Source organism: Pogoniulus pusillus, chromosome 6 (genome assembly GCF_015220805.1).
Source record: "Pogoniulus pusillus isolate bPogPus1 chromosome 6, bPogPus1.pri, whole genome shotgun sequence".
Classification (NCBI taxonomy): domain Eukaryota; kingdom Metazoa; phylum Chordata; class Aves; order Piciformes; family Lybiidae; genus Pogoniulus; species Pogoniulus pusillus.
The window spans coordinates 30,555,254-30,579,036 of record NC_087269.1 but is presented as its reverse complement, the minus strand read 5'-3'; the positions used below and the strand labels follow the sequence as shown (position 1 = coordinate 30,579,036).

Sequence of the window (23,783 nt, the reverse complement as noted above, 5' to 3'; positions counted from 1 at the left end):
GCTGGCACCTTGCTGTCAGGATTTCCAGCTGAAAACCTGTGACTTGCAATGAAAAGCTATTTTTGCCAACGATTTCTATAGAGTTGGCTGTTTCACTTCGTTTTTTTGCTAATAACAGATTTTTTTTTTTTCAGCCACAGGTGTGCCTTGTTAAGATACAGAAGGTGTATGCAGGCTGTTATCATTAAACATCTTTCCTGCCTTTGGTAATTTCCCTAGAACTAAGTAACACTCACATTGAGGTCTCTGATGTTACTATATTTAAACTGTGCAGCTCTGTCTGCTAATTTAGTGTGGTTTTGTAATGGTAATTTTGAAACCCTTTAATGCTGCCAGCTGAATTTCCTTCACGTTGAGTATAGTTCCAAGAAGCCAAAGAGTATCTTTTGTGGAGTAAACCACGTTGCAGTTAGTGCAAGTCATGCTGCATGCTTAGTCTGAAATCAAATAATTCTGCATCAAATGAAATATCTCAGAACTGAAACATCCAAGCAGTGATATGTTATTAAAAGTCACCCAAAAAACATATTTTAAAATGTCATTCAAAAACCCTTGTCTGCTTGGGTTTTCTCACCCTGAAGTAATCTAAAGACAGTCCAAAAGTCTAGAGGCTGAGTAGCAAGGATCTGCTGCAGAAATAGGAGAGTTTCTTCTAAGTAGGTGTTGAAGGCTTAGCAGGTTTAACTCTTCCAAGTCTTTCCCCACTTGTAAATGTCATGGAACATAGCCAGCAGAATTTGTTCTTCATTTCTGTCTTTGTTTTTTGCAGCTCTAACAAGTGCTGAATTTCATCAGGTTGTCGGTACTGGGCCTGAGTGAGATATTTGGGAGAGTAGAAAACCGAGAGTTAATATTTTCCTCGAATGTACTGAAAATCTTTTTAACTTGACATATTTCTGTATAACCTAAAGGAGCTGTGTGCCAGCTGTAACTGGGTGGTGTGTCCTGGCAATTAACTCAGTAAAAGGAAGTTGGGTGGCACTCTTGTCTCCTGCTCCCAGTGTGGCTGTGACTGCAACGCTGTCAGAGCTCTCCCTCACACTTCTGGAGCCAGGCTTTGGACGGGGTGAGGCAGAGGTGCCTGAACCAGGCATGAACTGGAGGTAGGATTTCTGCAGGGCATGGCAGTGTGGTTGTTTGCTTTCTTCTGAACCTCCACTCCCACAGTTCTGTTGTGCCCTGAGCATTCTGTCATTTGTTTTCTGTCCTTTAGTTAACAGAGTTGTTAAGAGAGTTGTGTAGTTAAGAGAGTTTTTTCTGTGTTCATTCCTTTTAGACATTCAGTGCAGGGAGGGTATTTTACTGTGTGTGATCAGTTTCTGTTTAGAAAATAGGACAAAAATAATAAAAGTGAAAGTGCTGTTTCAGAGACAGGAGAGGTCTTCTCTATGTGTTTCTGCTTTGCATCTTAAAAGAAGCAGAGCATGCTTATTATATGAAGATTATGAAGATAAAACTGGCCAATTTTAATGGTCTGTCTGTAGCCCAGAGTCTTAAATGTTGATTTAGAACAAATTGGGATTGTGCAAAATGTTAAAAGCAGATAAATTTGTGCCTGTAGTTAAGGGGGGAGAAAGCAGGGAAGCACCAAACAAAGTTCTCACCAAGAAAAGCTTGTTAGTTGGACATTCATTTTAGGCAAACCAATGGAATAGTTTTTAGTGACCACAAAATGGAAAGAAATAATCACAAAATATGCTTGAGTGAGGCAGTTTGTCCTGAGATTAACAAGTTGGATTAAAATTATAACAAAGCAATCCTGTGGCAAAGGAGTTGCCTGAAAACGCAGCACTGCTAAATGCATTTGGCTCAGCACATGCAGCAACGCTGAGGAGACAGCAGGCACCTGCTGAGCCTCAGCTCCCATAGCAGTGCCATGGCTTAATTCATTAATGTGACTTTTGGTATATCTTGGGTTTATATGGTTTGATTTGTTTTATATGTGGCTGCAGAGATGGTCTATTGAAAACCATCAAACATCTCCCCTCTGTGCTGAAAAAGCATGAGTGGGCATGAGAGGAGAGGAAGGCCACTGTCTTCTTACCAACACCCTAGGTTAGGTCTGGAAGCCAAAGAGGAATTAGGTTCACAGGCAATAGGATTGAGTTTGCTAAACCAAGCTTCCTGAGAGCCCTGCTGTATTGATCTTATACAGCCCATCAGCAAGAGTGTCTTAGGAGTTAGTGGTTAGAAGGCTGAGGTCTCCACATTCTGCTGTGTTTACAGCAACATTCCTGTTCCTTTCATGTCTGCATGATATTTGGAAGCCCCTAACAGACAAGTTCAAATGAAAAATCATGCATGAGAAATTAGCCACGAGAGTGATTAACAAGAGCTTGTTTTCTGGGAGGACTGCCAGAGGAGTTGGTGAACATCCCATGTCTGACCAAAAGCTAAGGCTTTGTTTTGGTGGAAGAGGAGCCTTTTGCCTCAGTTCAGGAGGAAATGGGTGCAGCCTGCTGAGCCCTGCTCTGTATCATTAGGCTGGACAAATGCATGATCACTTCTGCCTTGAGTTTTGGCTAGTAATTTCTTAAAGCTCCCAGAGCAGACTTAGATACCTTCTGTCCCAAATCTAATTTTCATTGAAATTACTTCTGCAGAGCTCCGTGCTGGTGAAGGATGACACTGGTTCTTTATTTCTTTTACTGTATGCCTCTCATTAACGTTAGGAATGAACGAGTTCAATCTGCACCTGACCACAGACAGCTGACGACACATTCTTTTTAGTTACCCACAGTATTGGTGGTGGAGACAATCAGTAGGTAAAATCTATGCAAATGTGCAGAGTTCAAGTGAGGGCTATCCTGCACAGGACTTAAGCTATGCACTCGCCTTTGTGCCAAATTTTCCAGGCTTCTCCCCCCCCCTCCTGTAATGAATACATGTATTTTGTGCATTGGAGCATGGCACAGGGCCTTTTGGATGGCAGGGCTCTCCAAGAAAGAGGAAGAGAGTTTTAATCACAAAAGCAGAAACTTCAGTCAGAGCAGTGATTCTGCACTTTGTCTCGTTTGTAAATGGTGCTCGTTGGCCTTTGTGAAGCAGGACCCCGGGCCCAATTCAGGATTCTTTACGTGGGGCTTTTGGAGGCTGAAACGGAGCACATGAAAAGGGAAGGAGATTGAACATAATTTGTTCCAACAGCTAAGTCTAAGATTTTTTCCAATCAAGATTCTTTCAGCATATTCCTCTTTGTTGAGCTATAAGCAGCTTTTAAAATAATAGCATTAGCCTATATTTCAGAGCAGCGCTGGGTGTTCCCAGCTATGGTGATTAGTTACAAGGAACGAGGGATGCCTGCATTGTAACCTTTTAATGGATAGGGGAGACTTGTAAACTGAGTTGAGATTTGAGCAATTTGTAGATTTCACAGGGTGCCTAGAGTTCATTGAAAAAGAAAAATGCACCATTGAAATTCATGGGGCCACTTTGGGCTTTTTCTTTTTCCTCCAGATTCATCACCGAGAGCCATATTGCTTCCCCTCTGCCTTTATTTAAAGCTCTTCAATACATTGTTTTTAAGGTCCATTTCTTTTACAAGCTTTGCCTTTCAGCTTGCTCAGGTTATCGGAGCCTATGAACATCTGTTTGTGCCTAAAATCAGGCAGGGCTTGGACTGTATCCTGCCTCCCCTACTCCCTTTTGTTTCCAGAGGCTATTGTTTCCGATTTCATGCTATCAGAGGGGCTGCATGTTTTCCTGTGTGAAGTTGTCAAAGAGATAAAAGCACAGGAGCAGGGTCACATTTCGAGGGATGGGCATGAAAAATTGGTAAAATGTATCTGGAGGGCCACCCACAAGACGTGCTTGAAGAAATTCAGAAGAAAGGAGGAGAATTATCATTTTTACATTGTGCCAGTCCCAAAAGTGGAATAAGTAGCGGTGACAGAAATGTTTAACTGGGAGAAATCTCTTAGTCAGATGGACATTTAGTTGGCTTATTCCTCTGAGGTAGCTGGAGACTCTCTAGTTAGACTTTGTTAGAAAGAAAATACTGTCATCTTCATTATGGTCCTGCCTGTTTCTCTCCTTTCAGTCATTGTCATACACTGGGGAAAGGAGAAACCTTAGCAAAGGTGTCTACCTGTCAAAATTACCAGTATGATATGGGACATACACAGAACACAGCAAGGATATAAGTGATAGAAAGACTGAGAGGAAGGCAGAGAGTGCAGCTTCACTAACTTAATTAAATCTGGTTTTCCATGAAGAAGGCACAGTTCTAGGCTGGAACTGTGTGACATATTCATCCTTTTGTTTCACGTGAGTCCCAGGAGTGGTACCTTGAATTTAAAGGATGCAAAATGCTCCTGTTGTTGGCAGGAGGGAGGAACACCTGCACTTGAGTGTATGGCTGATCCAGAGGGTTTGATAAGGTATCCAGCACTGGCACAGCAGCAAGGGGTTATGAGTGTTCAACTGGAAGGGCTAAAGTATAGCAAAAGATTTCGTCTGCACCAGTACAACTAAAGCAATGCCTTGCTAGTTCATACAGCACAGGATCTCAGTTAGCTGTTTGCTTTTGGGTCTGGACTAGATGTAAAATAAAGAAAATGGTTTAATGGTACTGGTTCAGGTTTAGTACCTCACTAGTTTAGTGAGTCAGTAAGATGGTTACTTTTATTTCAGCAGCTTAAGCACCTGACAAGAAATCAAACAAGTAAGCTGAATTGTAAGACATTCTCCTGCTGCCATAAAGGTCCTGAGTTTGTAGGTGATGAATGTGATACGAATCAGCCTGATACTAGCATTTGAAGGGGATAGAGGTTTTCCTATAGCTTTTTTTTTTGCAAAGATTATATTAATCATTACTTGAAATTTGAGAAACTCAGAGTACATTCTGGACTTTGTTGCATCTGGCAACATGTTTGGCAATGGCGATTCAGACAGGGACTCTAATACGCAGATATTTTTGCATTTCATAATACAGTGGAAAAAAGGTTAAATCTTTTTAAAGCACAGTAATTACTGAATTTAAATAGCAGGAAAAAAAATTAAATCTTTTTAAAGCACAGTAATTAATGAATTTATATAATAGAAAAAAATTAAATCTTTTTAAAGCACAGTAATTAATGAATTTATATAATAGAAAAAAATTAAATCTTTTTAAAGCACAGTAATTACTGAATTTAAATAGCAGGAAAAAAAAAGATTAAATCTTTTTAAAGCACAGTAATTAATGAATTTATATAATAGAAAAATCAAATCTTTTTAAAGCACAGTAATTATTGAATTTATATTTTTTGTGTTAATATTTGTAGAGATTTATTTGTTTATAAATAGGAAAAGAATAAAGCAGCATGCTGTGAAGTGTTTAGCAGCTCTGTAGGTGTTTCAGTCAAGTACCAAGTACTGTCACAGAATCACAGAATTGTTTGAGTTGGAGAAGACCTCTAAGATCAAGTCCAGCTGTCAAACTAAGATCACCATGGCCATTAAACCCATATGTCCCCATATACCATATCCCCACATATCCTGGACACCTCCAGGGATGGTGATTCCACCACCTCCCTGGGCAGCCTGTTCCAATGCCTGACCACTCTTGCAGCAAAGAAATTCTTCCTAATATCCAACCTAAACATCCCCTGGTGCAACTTCTGGCCATTTCTTCTCCTCCTGTCACCTGATATTAGAGTATCAGGTATTTCAAATAGGAGCATCACACAGAAGCCCTCACATTTGAGAGGTGGTCGTAGCTCCTGTGACTTCAGCTGGGTGTCAGGTGCCACCACTGCCAGCACATGTTCCAAGTACCACATGGATCATCCATTCAGGAGTGCCAGGCTGGAATCACACTGCACTCACTCTCAGTCACTGTGAGGTCTCTGGTGCCCACAACACAGGCTGTACAGGACACCGCCAGCCAAAGTGGGCTGTGTGCTGCTGTGTAAGGGAGGCAGCAGGGTGGGTGTGAGCCAGCACATGTGAGGAGACACCTGGTGCAATCTCAGTTTTGGGGGAAACAAATGCATGGGTTTTAGTCAGCATACTTGACTATCTTGCATCACATCAAGTGTCATGGAGAGGAATTGTAACTTCTGTTGAGTGCTTCTGGTAATCTCCATTCCTGGTCTTACGGACATCCACTCCTTTGGAAATCACAGCTTATTTTAGACCAGCAGTTTTCCTTGCCATACCTGTCTGATTTGAGGTGGGTAAAAAAATTTACTCTGTTTAGCTTTGTCTCAAAAGGGAAAAAAAAGCAAAGGCTAGAGTAAAAATTAATAGCACATCTTAAAATCCATTACAACATCTCCCTTTTTTCTGACTAAAAGTGAGTGAAAAAGGCCTCTCTAGAGGAAATAAAGAAGAAGTTATTACAGCTTTCACTTTTTTGTAGAGTATGAAAAAGCTTTCTGTATGTTAAACAGTCTTGTGGACATCTGGCATGATTGGTTTTAATCTGCTGACTAAAAAGTCAGGATTAAATCTTGCTTTACACCTCTTTGTACTGCAGTCAGTAAAGTGACAGAGCTGCTCTGAAACAATGGCACTACTTATTCCACCCAATATGCCATGTGGTAGATCACCCCCTTTTTCAGCACCACTTCTCTGCAAAGACAATGAAGCATCTGGTGGGGTTTTCCTGTGTCCAAGATATTTTTTGTCAGTAATTTCACTCAGCCGGTCTGCTCAGCTCTCCCTTGGTGCTACTTTTTGAGACGGGGTTTGCCAAACCAGTGGCAAGAGGTCAGGAGGCCAAAGTGATGAATTTTTATGTGCCTGTTTCTTGTGTTTCTGCTCAGTCATGATTCTTTGCGCGCTGTACTGCCTCTGAAAGGGAGCCACAGTGAGCAATTTGTCCTCCTGGGATGGAGAGAATGGGGAGGCAGATGAGTTAAAGTAGCATGTATGACTCTGGACAGAGACGCACACAAATGTTTTCTGATGGCGGAACAGAACACTCCTGTCACCATTCAGCCCAGAGGGGCTTGGGAGATTTGTAGCCTGTTGGCTTTCGATCAAGTGACAAATGAATTTACCAGCACTTAAAGATACAGCGAAAAGAATAGCACTTCACCAGCCAGCCCACAGCTGTTAGCTTTGAAATGATGTTGCGTTAACACTTTTGAACTTGCATTCTTTCCTCTGCCTGCATAATGGGGAGCTCTCCGTGTTTCTCAGCGTGTTCCAGTCCTGCTTTGCCTTAAGGAGAAAATGTTTGCCTGTGTTTCAGAAACTCTGCAGAATGTGCTTTCTGGGTGTTTGCCCAGTTGGGCCCTCACCCCTTCAGATGGATCGTTGGTCCGTAAGAACAGGAGGACCGTGGAGGCTGCATTTCTGGCAGAGCTTTCTGTCCTCTCTCGCTGGTCTCAAATGAGCTGGGGATTGGCATTCATTGCTGGCTTAAATCCCTCCAGTGGTGTGAAGTTGCTGTTCCTCCAGACCCTCCTTTCTCTGATCAGCTGTGTCACACTAGTTGATCCAGTTGCCTGCACTGCAATTTGTTGCTGGTCAGCAACTGAGCTTTGGACCCATTCAGTGCAGGCAGTGCGTCCTGGGGAGAATGCTGAATGTTGCTGTAATGCACAAACCCTTCATTCTTACCCCATCAGGAGCCACACCCAAGAGGACACAAAGGTACCTTACAAGGGGTGATGAAAAGGGACAGTGAGAATAATGTGCCACCCTAATTCTGTCTCTCCACATGGACTGTCTTACAGCTACCTGAAGGGAGGCTGTAGCCAGGTGGAGGTTGGTTTCTTCTCCTAGGCAACCAGCAACAGAACAAGGGGACACAGTCTCAAGTTGTGCCAGGGGAAGTACAGGCTGGATGTTAGGAGGAAGTTCTTCACAGAGAGAGTGATTGGCATTGGAATGGGCTGCCCAGGGAGGTGGTGGAGTCGCCAGGTCTGGAAGTGTTGAAGCAAATCCTAGATGAGGCACTTAGTGCCATGGTCTAGTTGACTGGATAGGGCTGGGTGCTAGGTTGGACTGGATGATCTTGGAAGTTTTTCCAACCTGATTGATTCTACGATTCTATGACTGTCTTGCCCTGCAACTGCTTCTTGTGTGTTGCCAGTCTTTTTATTGGGTACCATGCACACACTGGTCTGTCAATCTAATCAATCCATCTTACCATTCATCAGGGAGAACACTTTGCACAGTGGCTTACAAATATAGCCTTCCACTTCCCCACGTCTACAGAGTCAAGGTGTTGCCACAGCCAGATGCTTGGAAGCTGTGTGCCAGCAGTGGCAGGAGAGGAGCAATACCTCCTCGTGGTTCTCTGAGCTGTTCAAATGTAACTAGCTCAAAAGGATCATTTGAACTTACAGGTTGCTGGACTCCTATTCCATTTCAAAAGTGAATAAAGGAGCAAATGATGTGGAACCAGACAGGGAGTACATCGATGAGAAATGAATGAGATATTGCAGGATGAAAAGGAGTCAAGTCAGGGAGGCTGGGCAAACACAGAAAGGGGGAAAATACAATCAGGAAATTGTCCACACATTGCATCAGCAAGCCATTACCTGAGCAGCCCAGTTCTGGTCTCACCATAACACCGTACAGCAGCTTCCAGTTAATAACATGGTGAATTTCACATTCCCAGCTTGCTCAGGTCAGAAAACCAGACTCAGCAAATTGGAAATTGCTTTCCAGCCACATTTCTCCCTTAAAAAGTAAAGTCAGCTTTGAGAAAGGGTATTCTTTCCCCATTGATGGGAAACAGTGGAGAAACATTAATATCTCTCCCACTTTTCCATGTGCACTCGTGGTCATCTGACGGGATGGAGGGTGCACACTCATCTCACTGTGGTGCTTAGACTTAGCGAGAGCACTTGCCCAGGGAGACAACAGCTCCCTGCAAGTCACTTTCCAGGCCTCAAATTCCCTCTTTGTTTAAGGAACTTTTCCTATTGTGCATGACAGGAAGAAAAAAAAACTATTTCATACCTCTATTTCTCTCTTTGTGAATAGAATTAGCTGGTGTCTGCCTAAAGGCAGAGATTTTGGGTAGGCAGTAATTTGATTTCAGAATTGCTCAGCACTTCATGTTTTAAAAGTCAGCTCAAATTTTAATTGCTGAGGATAAGCTTAAGAGAAATGCAAAACCATTGAACAATGTGTTGGGCATGCATTATATGTTACACAGGTGATACCTGCTCTGGTAAGGTCGCTTTGTGGAAGCCAAAGGTTCACACTCCTCACAGGCTGAGCCTTCATCTTGAACTGTGTCACGCCGTTGATTTTGTACCAAACCTCCCATTAATTTAAAGAGCAAACTCCCAAATTTCCTCTTTTTGGCACTGCTAGTTGCTGGTGGAACAAAATACTCCATGGGAGCATTTTTGAGGCTTGCTGTATGTTCTGGGTGGGAGTCTGTGGAGGTGCCACCTTGCACCGAGCATTCTGCCTCTCTCCTGGCTCCCCAGCAGGTCCCAGGAGTATAAATCTGACAGATTCAAGTTATTTGGAATGTGCAGTGTCCAGTTCTGAAAGCCAGTCAAGAAGCACCAAAGAGTTTGGTTAGGCATTTGCTTCAATTTTTGGTACTTCACATTAGTTCTGCCATGTTTCACTTCTTACAGCTGCAAGAAACTATTAAACATGGAGGTAGCAGAGACAATGCCACCATCAGCACAGAGGCCAACATTACCACTGGAAACAAAGGCAATTGCGAGACACACAGGAGCAGATGGGGTTTACAGGCTGTTTAGCTTTTAAAATGAAAAGAAATAGGAGGTTCTTAGTCTGAAAGTTAGATAAAAGCAAGCTTAGCTATAAGGAGAGAAGCTGCCTCTTGCTCCATTCCTCCTGAATCCAAGGGATCAGGGGATTTTACATTTCTCCACAGAGGCAGATTTACGTCACAGATCTCATGTGCCTCTTCAAAGTCTTTGCTTCATAAAAGCAATACTTTGCTTAGTAAGCTGCAGTAAGAGGTCTTCAAGAAAAGACTGGCTGAGGCACTTAGTGCCATGGTCTAGTTGACTGGATAGGGCTGGGTGATAGGTTGGACTGGATGATCTTGGAGGTCTTTTCCAACCTGGTTGATTCTATGATTCTATGATTCTAAGAGAAGCTGAGTCCTCAGAAGGTTTCCAGGAGGAAATTTTTCAAGCTGGTATTGCTGCTTGGCCAAAGGAGAAAAGATAATGGAAGAGAAGTAATAATGCCTAAACATATAGAATTATAGAATCAGTCAGAGTTGGAAGGGACCACAAGGATCCATCTAGTTCCAGCCCCCCTGCCGTGGGCAGGGACACCCTACCCTAGATCAGCCTGGACACAGCCTCATCCAGCCTGGCCTTAAACACCTCCAGGGACAGGGCTTCAACCACCTCCCTGGGCAACCCATTCCAGGCTCTCACCACTCTCATGCTGAACAACAACTTCCTCATGTCCAGTCTAAACCTACCCATCTGCAGCTTTGCTCCATTCCCCATAGTCCTGGCACTCCCTGAGAGCCTAAAAAGTAGTCCTACTGGGCCCAGCTTTTTTGTAGGCCCCCTTCAGATACTGAAAGGCCACAAGAAGGTCATGGGAGCCTCCTCTTCTCCAGACTGAACAGCCCCAACTCTTTCAGTCTGTCCTCATAGCAGAGCTGCTTCAGCCCTCTGAGCATCCTCCTGGCTCTTCTCTGGACACACTCCAGCATCTCCATGTCCCTCTTGTAATGGGAGCTCCAGAACTGGAAGCAGTACTTCAGGTGGAGTCTCAGCAGAGGGGAGAATCACCTTCCTCTCCCTGCTGGCCACACTTCTCCTGATGCAGCCCAGGCTTTGCTTGGCTTTCTGGGCTGCAAGTGCACACTGCTGGCTCCTGTTGAGCTTCTGGTCCAGCAGCACCCCCAAGTCCCTCTCCTCAGGGCTGCTCTCCAGCCACTCACTGCCCAGCCTGGATTTGTGCTTGGCATTGCCTCAACCCAGCTGCAGGACCTTGTCCTTGGTCTTGTGGAAGCTGCTGAGGTTGGCTTGTGTCCACCTCTGCAGCCTGTGCAGGTCCCTCTGGATGGCATCCCTTCCCTGCAGTGTGTCTGCTGCACCACATAGCTTGGTGTTGTCAGCTCAGGAGGTTCACCCTTCATGGACCAAGACACCATATACACAGAAGGTTTCCACAGGAATAGTTGGACTGTTCCATTTTGTGATGATTTGGGTGTTCCCCACCCCCCCACACACACACACTTTAGAAATCACCCAGACTAGACTCAGCCAGCTCTGGAAATATGAATGCAGCTTATATTTACAGCTAGCACAATATACAAGCAGATATTTACAGTATATACACTTATATACAGAAATACACAAGGTAAAAGTAATACAGAAACACAACTCCCCTCCCAGAAACCTGAGTCCCCAGGAGGGGCTCTCAACCACCCCTGCACCTTCCTCCTGCCCCTCTCAACCTTACCCCAGTCCCAAGGAAGAATAGAGGTTCAGCCAAGAGGTTATGAAGCAAAGTGGGTTAGGCCAAATGGAAGGTGAGGTTAGAGAGTAAGATGTTGCTCAGCCAGCAGCCCAAGCTAGAGTGAGAGAAAATGGCAAGAGTGTTATCTAATGCTTTCATTTCTCCTTCCCAAACTCCTCAGCAAGGCGGTGAGGGAAGTAGACATCACCATTGTTTTCCTTTCACAGCCTGTGATCTTCTCACCAAAACATTCTAGCTAGCTTCAGACTAGCACAATGCACCCCTGTCTACTTCACTCAGAGTAATTCATGGAAAAGAAAATTACTGTCTTTGAAAACTCCTCCAGGACCTTACTTGAATTCAAGTAGTGATGCTTGGACAGGAGGAGGGAAGAGGTTTTTCTAGAAGACAGCTTCAAAGTCCAGATCTTGTAGTGCTGCAGGATGCAGGGTTTATCCAGATCTCATTGAAGCCCTGAATGTGTTTGAAACATGTTATTGTCAGCAAGTGAATTTCAATTGGAAGCTTAAAAAGGGGGCAGGAAACCCTTTACTGGAAAACTTAACCACTGTCTGAAGAGGCCCTGCAGCATTTTGTGTTCCTGATGCACACAGGTGCCAAACAGCTCAGGATAAGTGTCTGAGAATCAATATGTAGTTGCTTTGCTGAACTCAGACTTGCAGATCGTAGCCAGGAGAATGAAACAGGAGAATGCAAAGGGGTGTGCAGTCTGACCAGAAGGAGTCAGATGGAGAAAGCTGGAAGCTAAGCACATGCAGGTGAATACGTATGATAGAAAAGGAGTTCTGTCCTGACTTCTGAGTTCTGATGAAGAGATACACCTGAAGGGGAGGAAATTAACAGTAGTAGAATGACACACACACCCCCTCCCGACCCAACCAAACCCATGTGGCAAAGGTCAGGAAGGTTTCTTTCAGCCACCATGAGCAGTGCATACACAGGATGAGCAGGATGGCCATAGTCAGTGATCCTGCCTCCTGGGACAGAGCTGTGACAGCACTTTCTTTCAAAGAACCTAAGGCTGGGCCTTCATTGCTCTTGGAGAATCTCAGTGGCACAGGCCTTTGGGCTGAATTCAGATTGCTTGCTAAGAAGAGAGCTAAGAAGGGGGCCTTCATTGCCAGCAGCTAGTGGTGCAGAGGAAGGCTGTGGCAGAGCAGGTTCCCATCCTGTCCCTGCTTGGCTGAGGGTGGCTCTGCTGCCTCCCATGCAGATGCGGGCAGAAATCTCACCCCCTGCTGCAGTGATGTCTCTGTAAGAACTGGGGGCAGCAGTGGCAGAGCAGAAAGGAGAGTGGCACCAACAGAGCAGGACCCTGTGCTGCCACATCACACTGGGCCTCAGTTTCCTCAGTGCAGTACCTGCAAAACTGGTGGGAATGGTTCAGCATTGCCTAGTGATGTGCTGTGATATCAGTCATGAGCAATCTCAGTCTCCAGGCAAGAAGATGCTTCTCACGAGGAACTTAGTGCAGCTAACATGCATCTGAGCTCAGAGAACTGCAAGTTGTTTGCAGCAGAGATTGCTTGTTTTAGGAACACAGGAGATCTTGGGGAGAATGGAAGCATGAAGATAGAGTCCTACCGCAGAGCTTCTATGGCCACAGACACTACCCAGGGCCATATTTTTAAATCAAAATATCTCTTTGCCACAAATAAGCAAAAAAGTCATGTGGTGGAGACCAGAGTGCTGCTACAGGTTTTGGGCAGGCTCTGAACCAGGCTTCCAGAGGCAGTAGAACTAATGCTGCTGTAAACCACCTGGTAGGTTACATCAGGCAGCAGCAGTGTGATGGCATCGAGTTGCCATCAGAAGATGGAGTATACACAAATGACACTTCTTTCCGTCCCACTCAGCCCCTGGGCATGAGCTTACTCCTCCAGGGATCCTGAAAGAGAAAGTAATTTCACCCAGTGATACTTTCAGTGGCTTCTCATTAATATTTTTCTATATTTGGTCTTCATTCCTCTAACATTTTTCTCACCGCTGAGTTAAATTCCTGCTCCTGGAAGCTGAAGTATTAAACCCGTAGTAACTCCTCAGAGACATGATCGCTCTTTCCACACAGTTGAAGTTAACACAAGTTAATACACAGCCTCAGGGATATATTTTCAAGCAAAGGTGTCTGTCCTTTCAGATGCCTTTTGATTGCTTTACCCAGGGGGATTTAGCTGGGCCATTTCCCTAATTGTGGGCAGCAGCTCTGTGCCTGGATTCCTCTGCACAGCTGTCAGGAACCAGCTAAAATTAGTCTCCATTTCAATGGAAGTTTAAAGCCACAATGTGACCTGTCCTGGAACTAGATATGCAACTTTCCTTGGCTCAGAACATTACGTTTAACTTTGGTTTTTCTCACTTGCAATTTTTATTTCTCTTGCATCACACAATTTAGTGAATTTACTGTTGGTATGTTCCCAGTATCCAGAAAAATCTTACCAACCCCTCGGAGGTAAGGAGGAGCTTGAACAAGGCAGCTATTCCTGTTGTTTCCAAAGCAGTCAATCTTTTACCTCACTGATGGTTTCAAACAGAATTTGCATGCAGATAATCATAAAAAGGCATTTCATTATCCTAATTCAATAAATGTCAAATTGATTTTGGGGGTTTGAGCAGCATTTCAGAAGAAGTATTTCACTGTCGTAATTAGATGATACATGTACCTACCTCTGTCTTTTCTAGTCTGCCAGAATCCACAGAGTATGTAACTGGAATAAAATGAAATATCATAAATTTAATTGATTTGGTTGCTCGTGTGCTCAAGACCTTCTTTCAGCTGGCTCACGTTAGCATTCTGCAGACTCTGCACTTCTCTCCTGGCACTTTTAGCTACAAACATTTCTGGTTTATTCCATACAGCTTACTGGAAATTGTGATTGCAGCTACTGCTGGACTTTTTGCATTACAAAGGAGCAAGTAATATATTCTCCTTAGTTTTATTTTGTAAGAAGAATTCAAAGTAATGATAAGTCCTGTGAAGAGTGTTCAGGTCAGTGGGAAGAATACTACACAGTAGAAAGAGGCAATTAGGGCAGTTTGGGGCTGTATGTGCCTGTGTATCTCATTTCTTCCCCCCCAAAAAATATGTTGAAGCAATTACAGGCATGCCCTAGCTCATCACGAGGGGGACTTGAGAGTCTAAAGGACCTTCAGGAAGCATGAGTGCAAAATGCATGAAAAATCAGCTGCAGGTTTCGGCAGAGCACTGCTGTCAGGGCGCAGTAGTACAGCTCAGAGCTGCTCGGAGGGCTTCCGCCGAGACGCGATATAATAATCACTCACGTCTATTACACAACATTGTGTGTGTGTGTGATGTACATAACACAATCGGTTTACTGCCTTTCTCCCTTTTTACTGTAAGCATGCAGAATTGCAGAGTAGAGCATTTGCAACGTTTTGTTTAACTATGGGAGCATATATACTCGGGAGGCTGTAAATCAAAAAGGCTTTCAGCTTCTGAGGGCTGCAGAGTTTAGACAGAAATTCAGGTTTGTCTCTTTCGGGCTAACAAATATTCACTCCTCCTTTGCATCACAGTGCATTTTTATTGCTTTCCAAGGCAGTTGTCAGAAAAGTGATTGTTGTGTTGTACAATTCAATGCATATAAATTACCCCCAAAGGCTTATTGCAAAAATCCTAAGCAGCAGCTACCTGTGACCGTAGGGTCTGCGAGATAGGAGTGAGACAGGTCTGTGTTTGCCAAGCTACGGGCTGAACATACACTTCTCTCACCTCTCTTGCAAAGCTTTTTGTTCACAAACAGACAACAACGACCAAAAAAAAAGTGCTTGTTTTTTGCTGGTTTGTTTGTTTGTTTGTTTGTTTGTTTTAAATTTAAGGGTGACTTGGGGAGAGTTTTGGTAATCTGAGTTTTGATAATCTGATTGCCTCTTTCCTGGCTCTGGAAGAAAGTACCTTCGAGGGAATACCCTAAAAGAAGCAGCGTGTTTTCATAGCAGTTTGATTTTCTTGGCCAGCAACAAAAAAATCCCTCCATAAGCAGACTTGCCTAAAAAGGCACATGTTCCCTCCAAAGTTTTCTGCTTGGGTGACTACGACTTTGTAGAAATTGAAAGGAGGAGGAGGGGGGAAAAAGGAGTGCTCCAGCTTGTATAAGAAATGAACCTTTGCCCAATCACTTTTTGTCTGTGAATAAGGTAACTTTTTGTGCGTGTGAAATTTGAAAGCAATAAGGTATGTGGGTCCTTTCTCTGTATTGGTTCTCAAGAGTCGATCGCGGGTTTGGGTGGGTTGGGGGTTTTTTTTTTCCTTTTAGAGCCGGCCTGAAGTTGTGAGATAAAGCAGCTCAGGCAAAAAAAAAATGTTCTCAAGCAGATGCCTTTAAGAGACAGAAATCATGAATTTCTTGAATTGCAACCACTCTGGGGGTGGCTACAATGACTTTTTGACAGTGACAGTAACTCTGCCTTGTCTTTTCGAGCCCTTCTTTGGCCCATTCACTCTGGAAAGCTGCTTAAGCGCACTTAAGCGCATTAGCATTTGGATGCTCGGGGACCGTATTGACCCTCATTTGGAAAGTTTAAATGAGTGAAAGATGGAGCGATTTGTTAGGGCTTTAGAAACCAGCTTTAGAGAGCGGCGGGTTTTCCGCTTTGGTTTGTTCGGGTGCTTGTTCTAATCTGGTGTGCTGTTTAAAGCGACCAGACTGATTTGTGACACATCAGCCCAAGGCGCTATTTCTTTGGGCTTGACCCGATTAGCTGCTCTGTGCTCGGAATTTCAATGGCCGGTGTGGAGGGAACGGCTCGCAGTGCATTACCTCACCGTGTCCCCCCCACACAGATGGCCGAGCGGCAGCTCCGTGCCCGGCCGGGCCGGCGGGGTCCCGCCAGGAAGAAGTCGGTGGCTCTGTGCACCAAAAGCGGCCTGAGATGCCTCCGCTCCCCCTCCCAGCAGGAGTGAGGGTTAATAAGTTGCTGCTGCCTATTCCCTCCTCTTCTGCCAAGCCTGTCAAAAGGCACCTTCAAACCCCGCAGGACAGGTGAAGTTCTCCAGCCCGGGTCTGTGCCCAGCACTCCTTTCTCCAGTGAAAACTGCGATTTCACAAGCACCTGCGGCCGAGCTGGTGCCAGGAGTGTGCCAGGCGTGGTAGGGTAAAGCCCAGAGGGAGAGATTTGTGATCCAAGGGGAGGGAGGAAACACTCGGGAGGAATTTGTCAGGAGAGAAGTCCATTTATTCAGTCAGATGGGGGCTCGGCACCTGTTTTATTCACAGGCTTGCACTAAAAAGATCAGGTTTGTGTTTTACTGAATCACACTCAAGCCATCCTTTAAAAATTAAATCGCTTGGCTTGTTCTTTTTGTTTGTGCTCAGGCAGCACACGGGGGCCTTTACCAAGGACCATTTTTAACGTCTTTCTATCAAATGGGGGCAAAAAGTCCAGTGACAGATTGTTCCCATTCTAGCACTGCCACTTGCAGCTGAGATCTAAAATACTTAGAAGCAGGTGGATTTCTTTTTTTGCTTAAAGATGTGTTTGGCTTTTCTTCCTTCAGGAGAAATTTGGAGTGGGGAACTGGGAAGCAAGCTCTGAGTTTTCATGGCATTGCGTCTGATGGATATTGCACTTTTAATAATGAATCCCAATACAAGGGCTTCTGTTTGTCAGAGAAAGAAGCATGCAGTAGGATGTGAAATTCTATTACCCCGTTGCCCCAGAACATATTTATTTTATAAGTGAATATTATGCAAAATGAAAATCTATTGTCTGGCCATTATGAAAAGGAACAGGACAGGCAGAGCAGGGAAGTCACCTCTTTGCCTCTTTGCCTCTTCTCAACTAGGCTTTTTTTTTAGCAGGCTTTTGTTAAGAACCTCTACCAAATAAGCTTTTATTCAGAAGGACAGTCTTTGTCAGTGTCCCTGTCCAGGCTGTGCACAGATCCTTTTGGCAGCTTGTGGTCAGCTGTAGTGAAGGATGCTGAGCTGCATGCTGGATGTGAGGGAACATCATGGCCGTTTGCTCTCTCCCTTCCAGTAATGACAGGGTTTGCTTTATTCCCCGCTCTGCTGCCTGGTGAGTCCCAGCAGCCCATGCAGGTGGGCTGGAGCAGCATCACACACCAGCCAGCAGCTTTGCCCATACTGGGTACCTGCAGAGTTCTTTGGAGCTGCCTACTCCACCGTGCTCTATTTTTGCATTTCAGAGCACTTAGTGTACTTAAAGCTTCACATTCAGTGCATCTAAAGTACATTTTAAAGTTCAATGTATGCCTACCTGCTTTGTTGTAAACTCGATTTGCACCTGTTAGAATGCAGCAGAGCAAGCTCTTTACACAACCTGCCCTGTATTATCTCCAGGTCAGCTTTGCTTACATGGAAACTGGGACCAAGCAGGCGAATGACTAACAAATTGAGACCTGGAAGTTCCCTGGGAGCTGATACCTCTGTGCTGAGGAAATGCTGTTTCATGAGATGGTTTAGACATCCAGTCCTCAAAATTCCTAGAAATGTGGTGTTGTCTCATCAATTTACTATTCAGACTAAACTGTGAAACTTACTGTCAGGTTGTCTTAAGTGTTGCTCAGACCTCCCAGTTGCACTTGGAACATGAATTTGCAACCAGAAGTTAACTCTCAGGACTGCAGTGCTAGGGTAGTTATCAGGGCATAAGAATGCAGGTCAGAAACAGGTAGGGCTGTGGAGCCATGGAAATTGGCTTCTGAAGATGCTTACAAATTGTCTGCTACGAGAATAGGCTGAAGGAGCTGGGGTTATTCAGCCTAGAGAACACCCATGAGGACCTTACAGGTGCCTTCCAATACCTGAAAGTGTCCTACAGGAAGGCTGGAGGGGGACTTTTCATAAGGGTGTCTAACAAAGGACAAGGGGGAATGGTTTTATGTTGAGGGAGAGTAGGTTTAGACTAGATCTTAAGAAGAAGCTCTTCAGTATGAGGGTGGTGGGGCTCTGGAATAGGCTGCCCAGAGAGGTTATGGATGCCTCCTCCCTGGGGGTGTTCCAGACCAAGTCTAGTTGGGAGGTGTCCCTGCCCGTGGTGGGGAGGTCAAGGCAGATGATCTCTAAATTCCCTTCCACTTTAAGCCATTCTACAATTCTATGATAGTGTCTCAGACCTATGAAGGAGCTTGTGTGCGTGGTAATGAGTTAAAGGAATATTTGCCTTATCTGATTGATATCTGCTTGATATTGCCTGTTTGTCTCCAAGCAGTAATCCAGTTTATCGTTCTAAATCCATCATGAGTGGAAGGGACTTTAAATTAGCAGTGCTTTGTATTTCGACCTCCAGCCAATCGCGTTTTCAGGTGGGCCTTGAAGATGCATGGATTGCCAGAGTTCAGCAGAACGTGGCCTGTTGCTTCCTCTAACCTGGCTTGCCTCTCTGCCTTTGTGTTTTCCAGACACTATGTGCAAAGGCCACGATGCAGACCGTGCGGGCAGCTGACACCAATGAAGTGGTCAAGCTCATATTTCGTGAATCTGATAATGACCGAAAGGTAAACAGCCGAATGCCCTCTGCACCCCGTGTACATAGAAACCTTGTTGAATGTTCCCTGGCTTGTCTCAAAGCACCAATATAGTTGTTTCAAACTGATAATTTAAAGGGAGTGGAGGGCTCTAGATTGTCACACCTAATGCTCAGTTAATTGGATCTTTGTAAGTGATTGCAAGTCACCCACTGGGCAGGCTGACAAGGAGCTTTAGACAGTGTGGAAGTGTCATGTGCTTGCAAAGGGCTGCATGTCTCCAGAGGGGTCACTTCCATTGCTCTGTCTTAGGTAGCCATGCCCAAGAGCTTTGCTGACCTTTCTATGTTTTGTTTTGTTTAGGTTATGCTACAATTAGAAAAGAAGCTCTTTGACTATTTTAATCAAGATGTATTTAGGGATAACAATGGCACTGCGGTAAGTTCATTGCTAAATACTTTTGAAGGAATGAGCAAATTACATTTCCCTCTGTTAGCCCTTTATCCTTACCAGCCTTCCTGTCTGCAGAATGAGAAGAGGTAATTCATCTAAACACAATAACTGCTCCAGACTCCCTCCTCGCTTGGTTGTTTTGTGTGCAGCGTCTTAACTTTAGCATCTGCTTACCTTCCATTTTGTAGAACAAAATGTAAGTTAAATATCCACAACAGTTGACTTTTCTTCCCTGTCATCTGTTCTGCATTTTTTCAAGCGTCCTGTTTCTTTACTAGCTCTTTGTTGTACCCCACAGTAACTTAGGAAGAGTTCCTAATGCAAAGCTGGCCTGAAGATACCAAGGTCTTCTGAACAGGCAAAGAGTAGCAGAAACACAGGAATAAATAGAATAGAAAGCTTAAACCCTGCAGCAGGCTGGCACTGTTCAGTCAATCTGGTGGGTTTTCCTAAGAGGAGGAAGCAAACAGGAAACACCAATATTCCAGTTAGTAATGAGAACTAGGATTATCCTCTGAAGAATGGCTTTATATCTTCTTGAAGGTGCAGGGCAGTAAGTAGGTTTGCAACCCTGGACTTCAGGAGAGCAAACTTGAATCTCTTTACCAACATACTTTGGAAGAATGCCATGGGTTAGGGCTCTAGAAAAGAGGAGGAGCTGAAGAGAGATGGTTACTATTCAAGCACACCTCCTCCAAGCTCAAGATGAGTGTGTGTCCATGAGTAAGAAAACAAGAAGAGGAAGCTGGAGACCTGTGTGGATGAGCAAGGAGCTTCTGCAAAAACATGAATGGAAGGAAGTTCACAGTTAGTGAAAAAGGAGACTGGCCACTTGGGAGGAATATGGAAATGTTGCCAGAGTATGTAGGGATACTACAAGGCCCTCTTGGAATTAGATTTGGCAAACGATGTAAAAAAATGACAAGAAAAGCTTCTTCAAATGCGTCAGCAGAAAAAGCAGCATCAGGCAAAACATGGGCCCACTGCTGAATGAGGTGGGTGACCTGGTGACAGAGGAGACAGAGAAAAGCAAGTTCCTGAATGTCTCTGTTGCTTCTTTCCTTCCTGCTAAGGCCAGCCCTTAGTCCCTGGAGGTAGCAGAGAAAGGTGAATATATCCTTGGGAATCATGGAACGCTTCTTTTGCTGGTACTCTGCAGTTTTGGGGACATTAGATTCAGAGTGACAACACTAATCCTAGTTCCTCTTTCTATGCTAACCCCATTCCTGTCCCACATCTTCCTCTACATGTGTTACTGAATCTTAGAATGGTCTGGGCTAGAAGGGACCTCCAAAGTTCATCTAGTCCCCGCCCTGGCATCCTCAACCAGATCAGACTGCCCAGAGCCTTGTCAAACCTGACCTTGAATATCTCCAGGGATGGGGCCCCAGCCGCCTCCATGGGCAACCTGTTCTTGTGCTCCACTAGCCTCATGGCAAAGAACTTGTTCCTGTCATCCAATCTGAATCTGCTTTTCTCTAGTTAGAAACATTGCCCCTTGTCCTATCACTGCAGGCCTTTGTAAACAGTCCCTCTGCAGCCTTCTTGCAAGCTCCCTTCAGGTACTGGAATGTCATTATTAGGTCTCCCTGGAGCCTTCTCCTGTCCAGGCTGAATAACTCCAGCTCCCTCAGCCTGTCCTCAGCACACAGGTGCTCCATCTGCCTGATCATTTTCCCAGCCCTCCTCTGATTTCCCATTGGAATGGGCTGCCCAGGGAGGTGGTGGAGGCACCGTCCCTGGGGGTCTTCAAGAAAAGCCTGGATGAGGCACTTAGTGCCATGGTCTGGTTGATTGGTTAGGGCTGGGTGCTAGGTTGGACTGGATGATCTTGGAGGTCTCTTCCAAGCTGGTCGATTCTATGATTCTATGATTCTATGGTCCTGCTCCCTCAGTTCCATGTCCTCCCTGTGTTGAGGGCTCCAGAGCTTCTCAGCTAAGATCAAGTGTAGTCTGCCATATTTCTCTTAGCTAGCTGTTTGTCATTTTCACTTTGCACCAGCCCATTCCCGGGGCCGAGCTGAGCCATCCCTGCCGCTGCCGTTTCCACGTCCGCGCGGCGTCCAGGCTGGCTGCTGGTGGACTTGGCGCGGGTGGGCACGGCACGTGGAGTGCCCTGGCATGCACAATGCCACCGCAGCACCTTCGGAACCAGCAGTCATTTCTCTTCATTCATGCATCACGAAGCGGGAAATCTTCCAGATCAAACACAGAAGGGCAAGATAAACGATATAATGAGCCATTGGAGATAATCTAATCTTCATGGTCTAGTTAAACACGCAGCACCGCGATCACTAAAAACAAACTACCTCTCTAACAGGATAAATGTCTCTGCGCCGAATTCAACCCAAAAAATCCATCGCATCCTTCATCAACCGCCGGTCTTGTACCAGCCTGACAGAAATTTAATTCAAGCTGGCTCCTGAAAATAATTATTGTATTTTAAGAGTAGTAATCATTGGTCGGGACATGATTGAATGTGTCCATGCCTATTGACTTTTTCTATGATTTATAGCTTTGTTTAGTCGATATTCCCATCGAAATTGTATAATTAATTATAAGTGGGTCTGTCAGGTCTGCAGGATGGAGTGCCCTGATGAGTATTTGGGAAGATTAAATTTTCCTTAGCTGTACCGATGCAAGGCTTGGGAATTTTCACAGCGCTCTGGCTGTTGGATAAAGATGTTTTCTGTGTGTTTAGCAACTGCTTTAGCTCAAAATCCATTGATTTTTCTGAGGGTATTTTTTTTTATCAGTGTGGTGTCTCTTCAGTAACACTGGAATGTGTACAGATGTGACAAGACCTGACAAATAGTTATTATCAACAGGCTACTTTGTCATTGTCCATACCCAATTATTCCTTCTTTTTACATTGCAATCAACAACAACAACAACAAAGAATTTTAAGATATAAAAACAAGTGTTTTTTAATGAAAAGTCTGATATAGATACAAATTATCTGCTTACCAGTATGTCAGTTTGAAATGCATATAGTATCACAGTATATCACAGTATCATCAGGGTTGGAAGAGACCTCACAGATCATCAAGTCCAACCCTTTACCACAGAGCTCAAGGCTAGACCATGGCACCAAGTGCCACGTCCAATCTTGCCTTGAACAGCTCCAGGGACGGTGACTCCACCAATCTCTCAGGTCTGATCTTTCCAAACTGTTCTATAGCTTATCCAGACTTATCTGTAGCTTTGTTCCAAAAATTACCTGTATTTGTTACCTTGAGGTGCAGTGACTGTTCTGTGTCATTTTAGTGCAGAAAGGAGCACCCAGTTTTTTCCAGCTGTGTAGTGATAAAGAGAAAAGCTGTTTGAAATAGCTGTAGCGGTGATGCAAAGCTGTCTTAATATTCAGTTCATGTGCATTCAAGTTACAGTAGCTCAGAGGGACCAGGTGTAGCCATCGTAGAATCTCCGTGTCTGGGTGGAAGGGGTGTTACAGAGGAGCAGGGAGAAAGTGGGACCAGAGGAGGCACAGCATGAGGAGTTTCACCTCAGTGTCAGACAGATTCCAGGCTAAGGTGTTGCTTTTGAATTAGAAAAAGTGTACACACCTCTGCCCTTGGGGTAGGGTAGAGCCAGAGCTGCTGTCCCCCTGCCCCAGAGACTGGCTTAGGAGCAGTGGGCAAAGAACAACTAAGGCTTCTCCAGGCTGAACTGGTTGGTTGTACCCTTCCAGAGGCAGCAGTCCCCAGCCGGGAACCACAGCCATGTCGCAGCCACCACTCTTCTGCATTCCTGCTCCTTAGCCACCCAAGGCACAAGATGCCCCAGCACAGGGGGGCACTTGGGGAATGCACAGACTTCCAAAGTGAGTCTGCAGTGTTGTCCACTCCTCTGACTTTACCCTAACCTGCCAGACCATTCCTTGCTCAAAACTTGGTCACGGCTTAGGATTCATCAGCTCTCAAGTGGTGAAAATGAGCAAGCTGGTGCTTTTGGGAGAGTAGCAGTGTGCAGGGAGTTGTTGAAGAAGTCTGCACTTGTTTGGTTTTCACATTCCTTAACTATCTACAATAAATCAGGCTTTCAGTGCTTCTTTGAAAATACCTTGTGTTTGAGAGTTCCCCCTTAAATTCAACACAACCAAAAGAAACCCAAGCCAGGGATAATTATTTAGTGAAAAACTCACAGTCATGTTATTGATTAGTACAAAGAATCACAAGGTAAATGCAGTCTCTTTAGTAGTCAGTCAAATAAATACATAGTAAGGATGTGAAAACTCTTTTAACTACGACAGAGGAATGGTTTAGTCATTAGGAATAATTTGGTAATCTTTAACCTCAATCAGGAATGTGAACTGGTGAGTGCATTCCTCTCTTGCATAGGAATCATGTCAATCCAGATAGACACTAATGTGAAGGCTGCTCAGGGCAGTGGTGGACTCTCCATTCCTGCAGGGGTTTCAAAGCCATGAAAATCATAGAATCAACCAGGTTGGAAGAGACCTCCAAGCTCATCCAGTCCAACCTAGCATCCAGCCCTGGACAAT

The 23,783-nt window shown here is 44.7% G+C and overlaps 1 protein-coding gene across 2 annotated transcripts in view; it reads left to right on the top strand.

Moving 5' to 3' along the window:
• Positions 1-23,783, top strand: part of INPP5A (inositol polyphosphate-5-phosphatase A) — a 276,814-nt gene that overhangs the window by 212,742 nt on the left and 40,289 nt on the right. For both annotated transcript variants that reach the window (XM_064145101.1, XM_064145102.1), the window contains exons 10-11: positions 18,761-18,856; positions 19,190-19,264. In XM_064145101.1, coding sequence (XP_064001171.1) covers positions 18,761-18,856; positions 19,190-19,264 — 171 coding nt within the window. The remainder of the gene's footprint in view (positions 1-18,760; positions 18,857-19,189; positions 19,265-23,783) is intronic.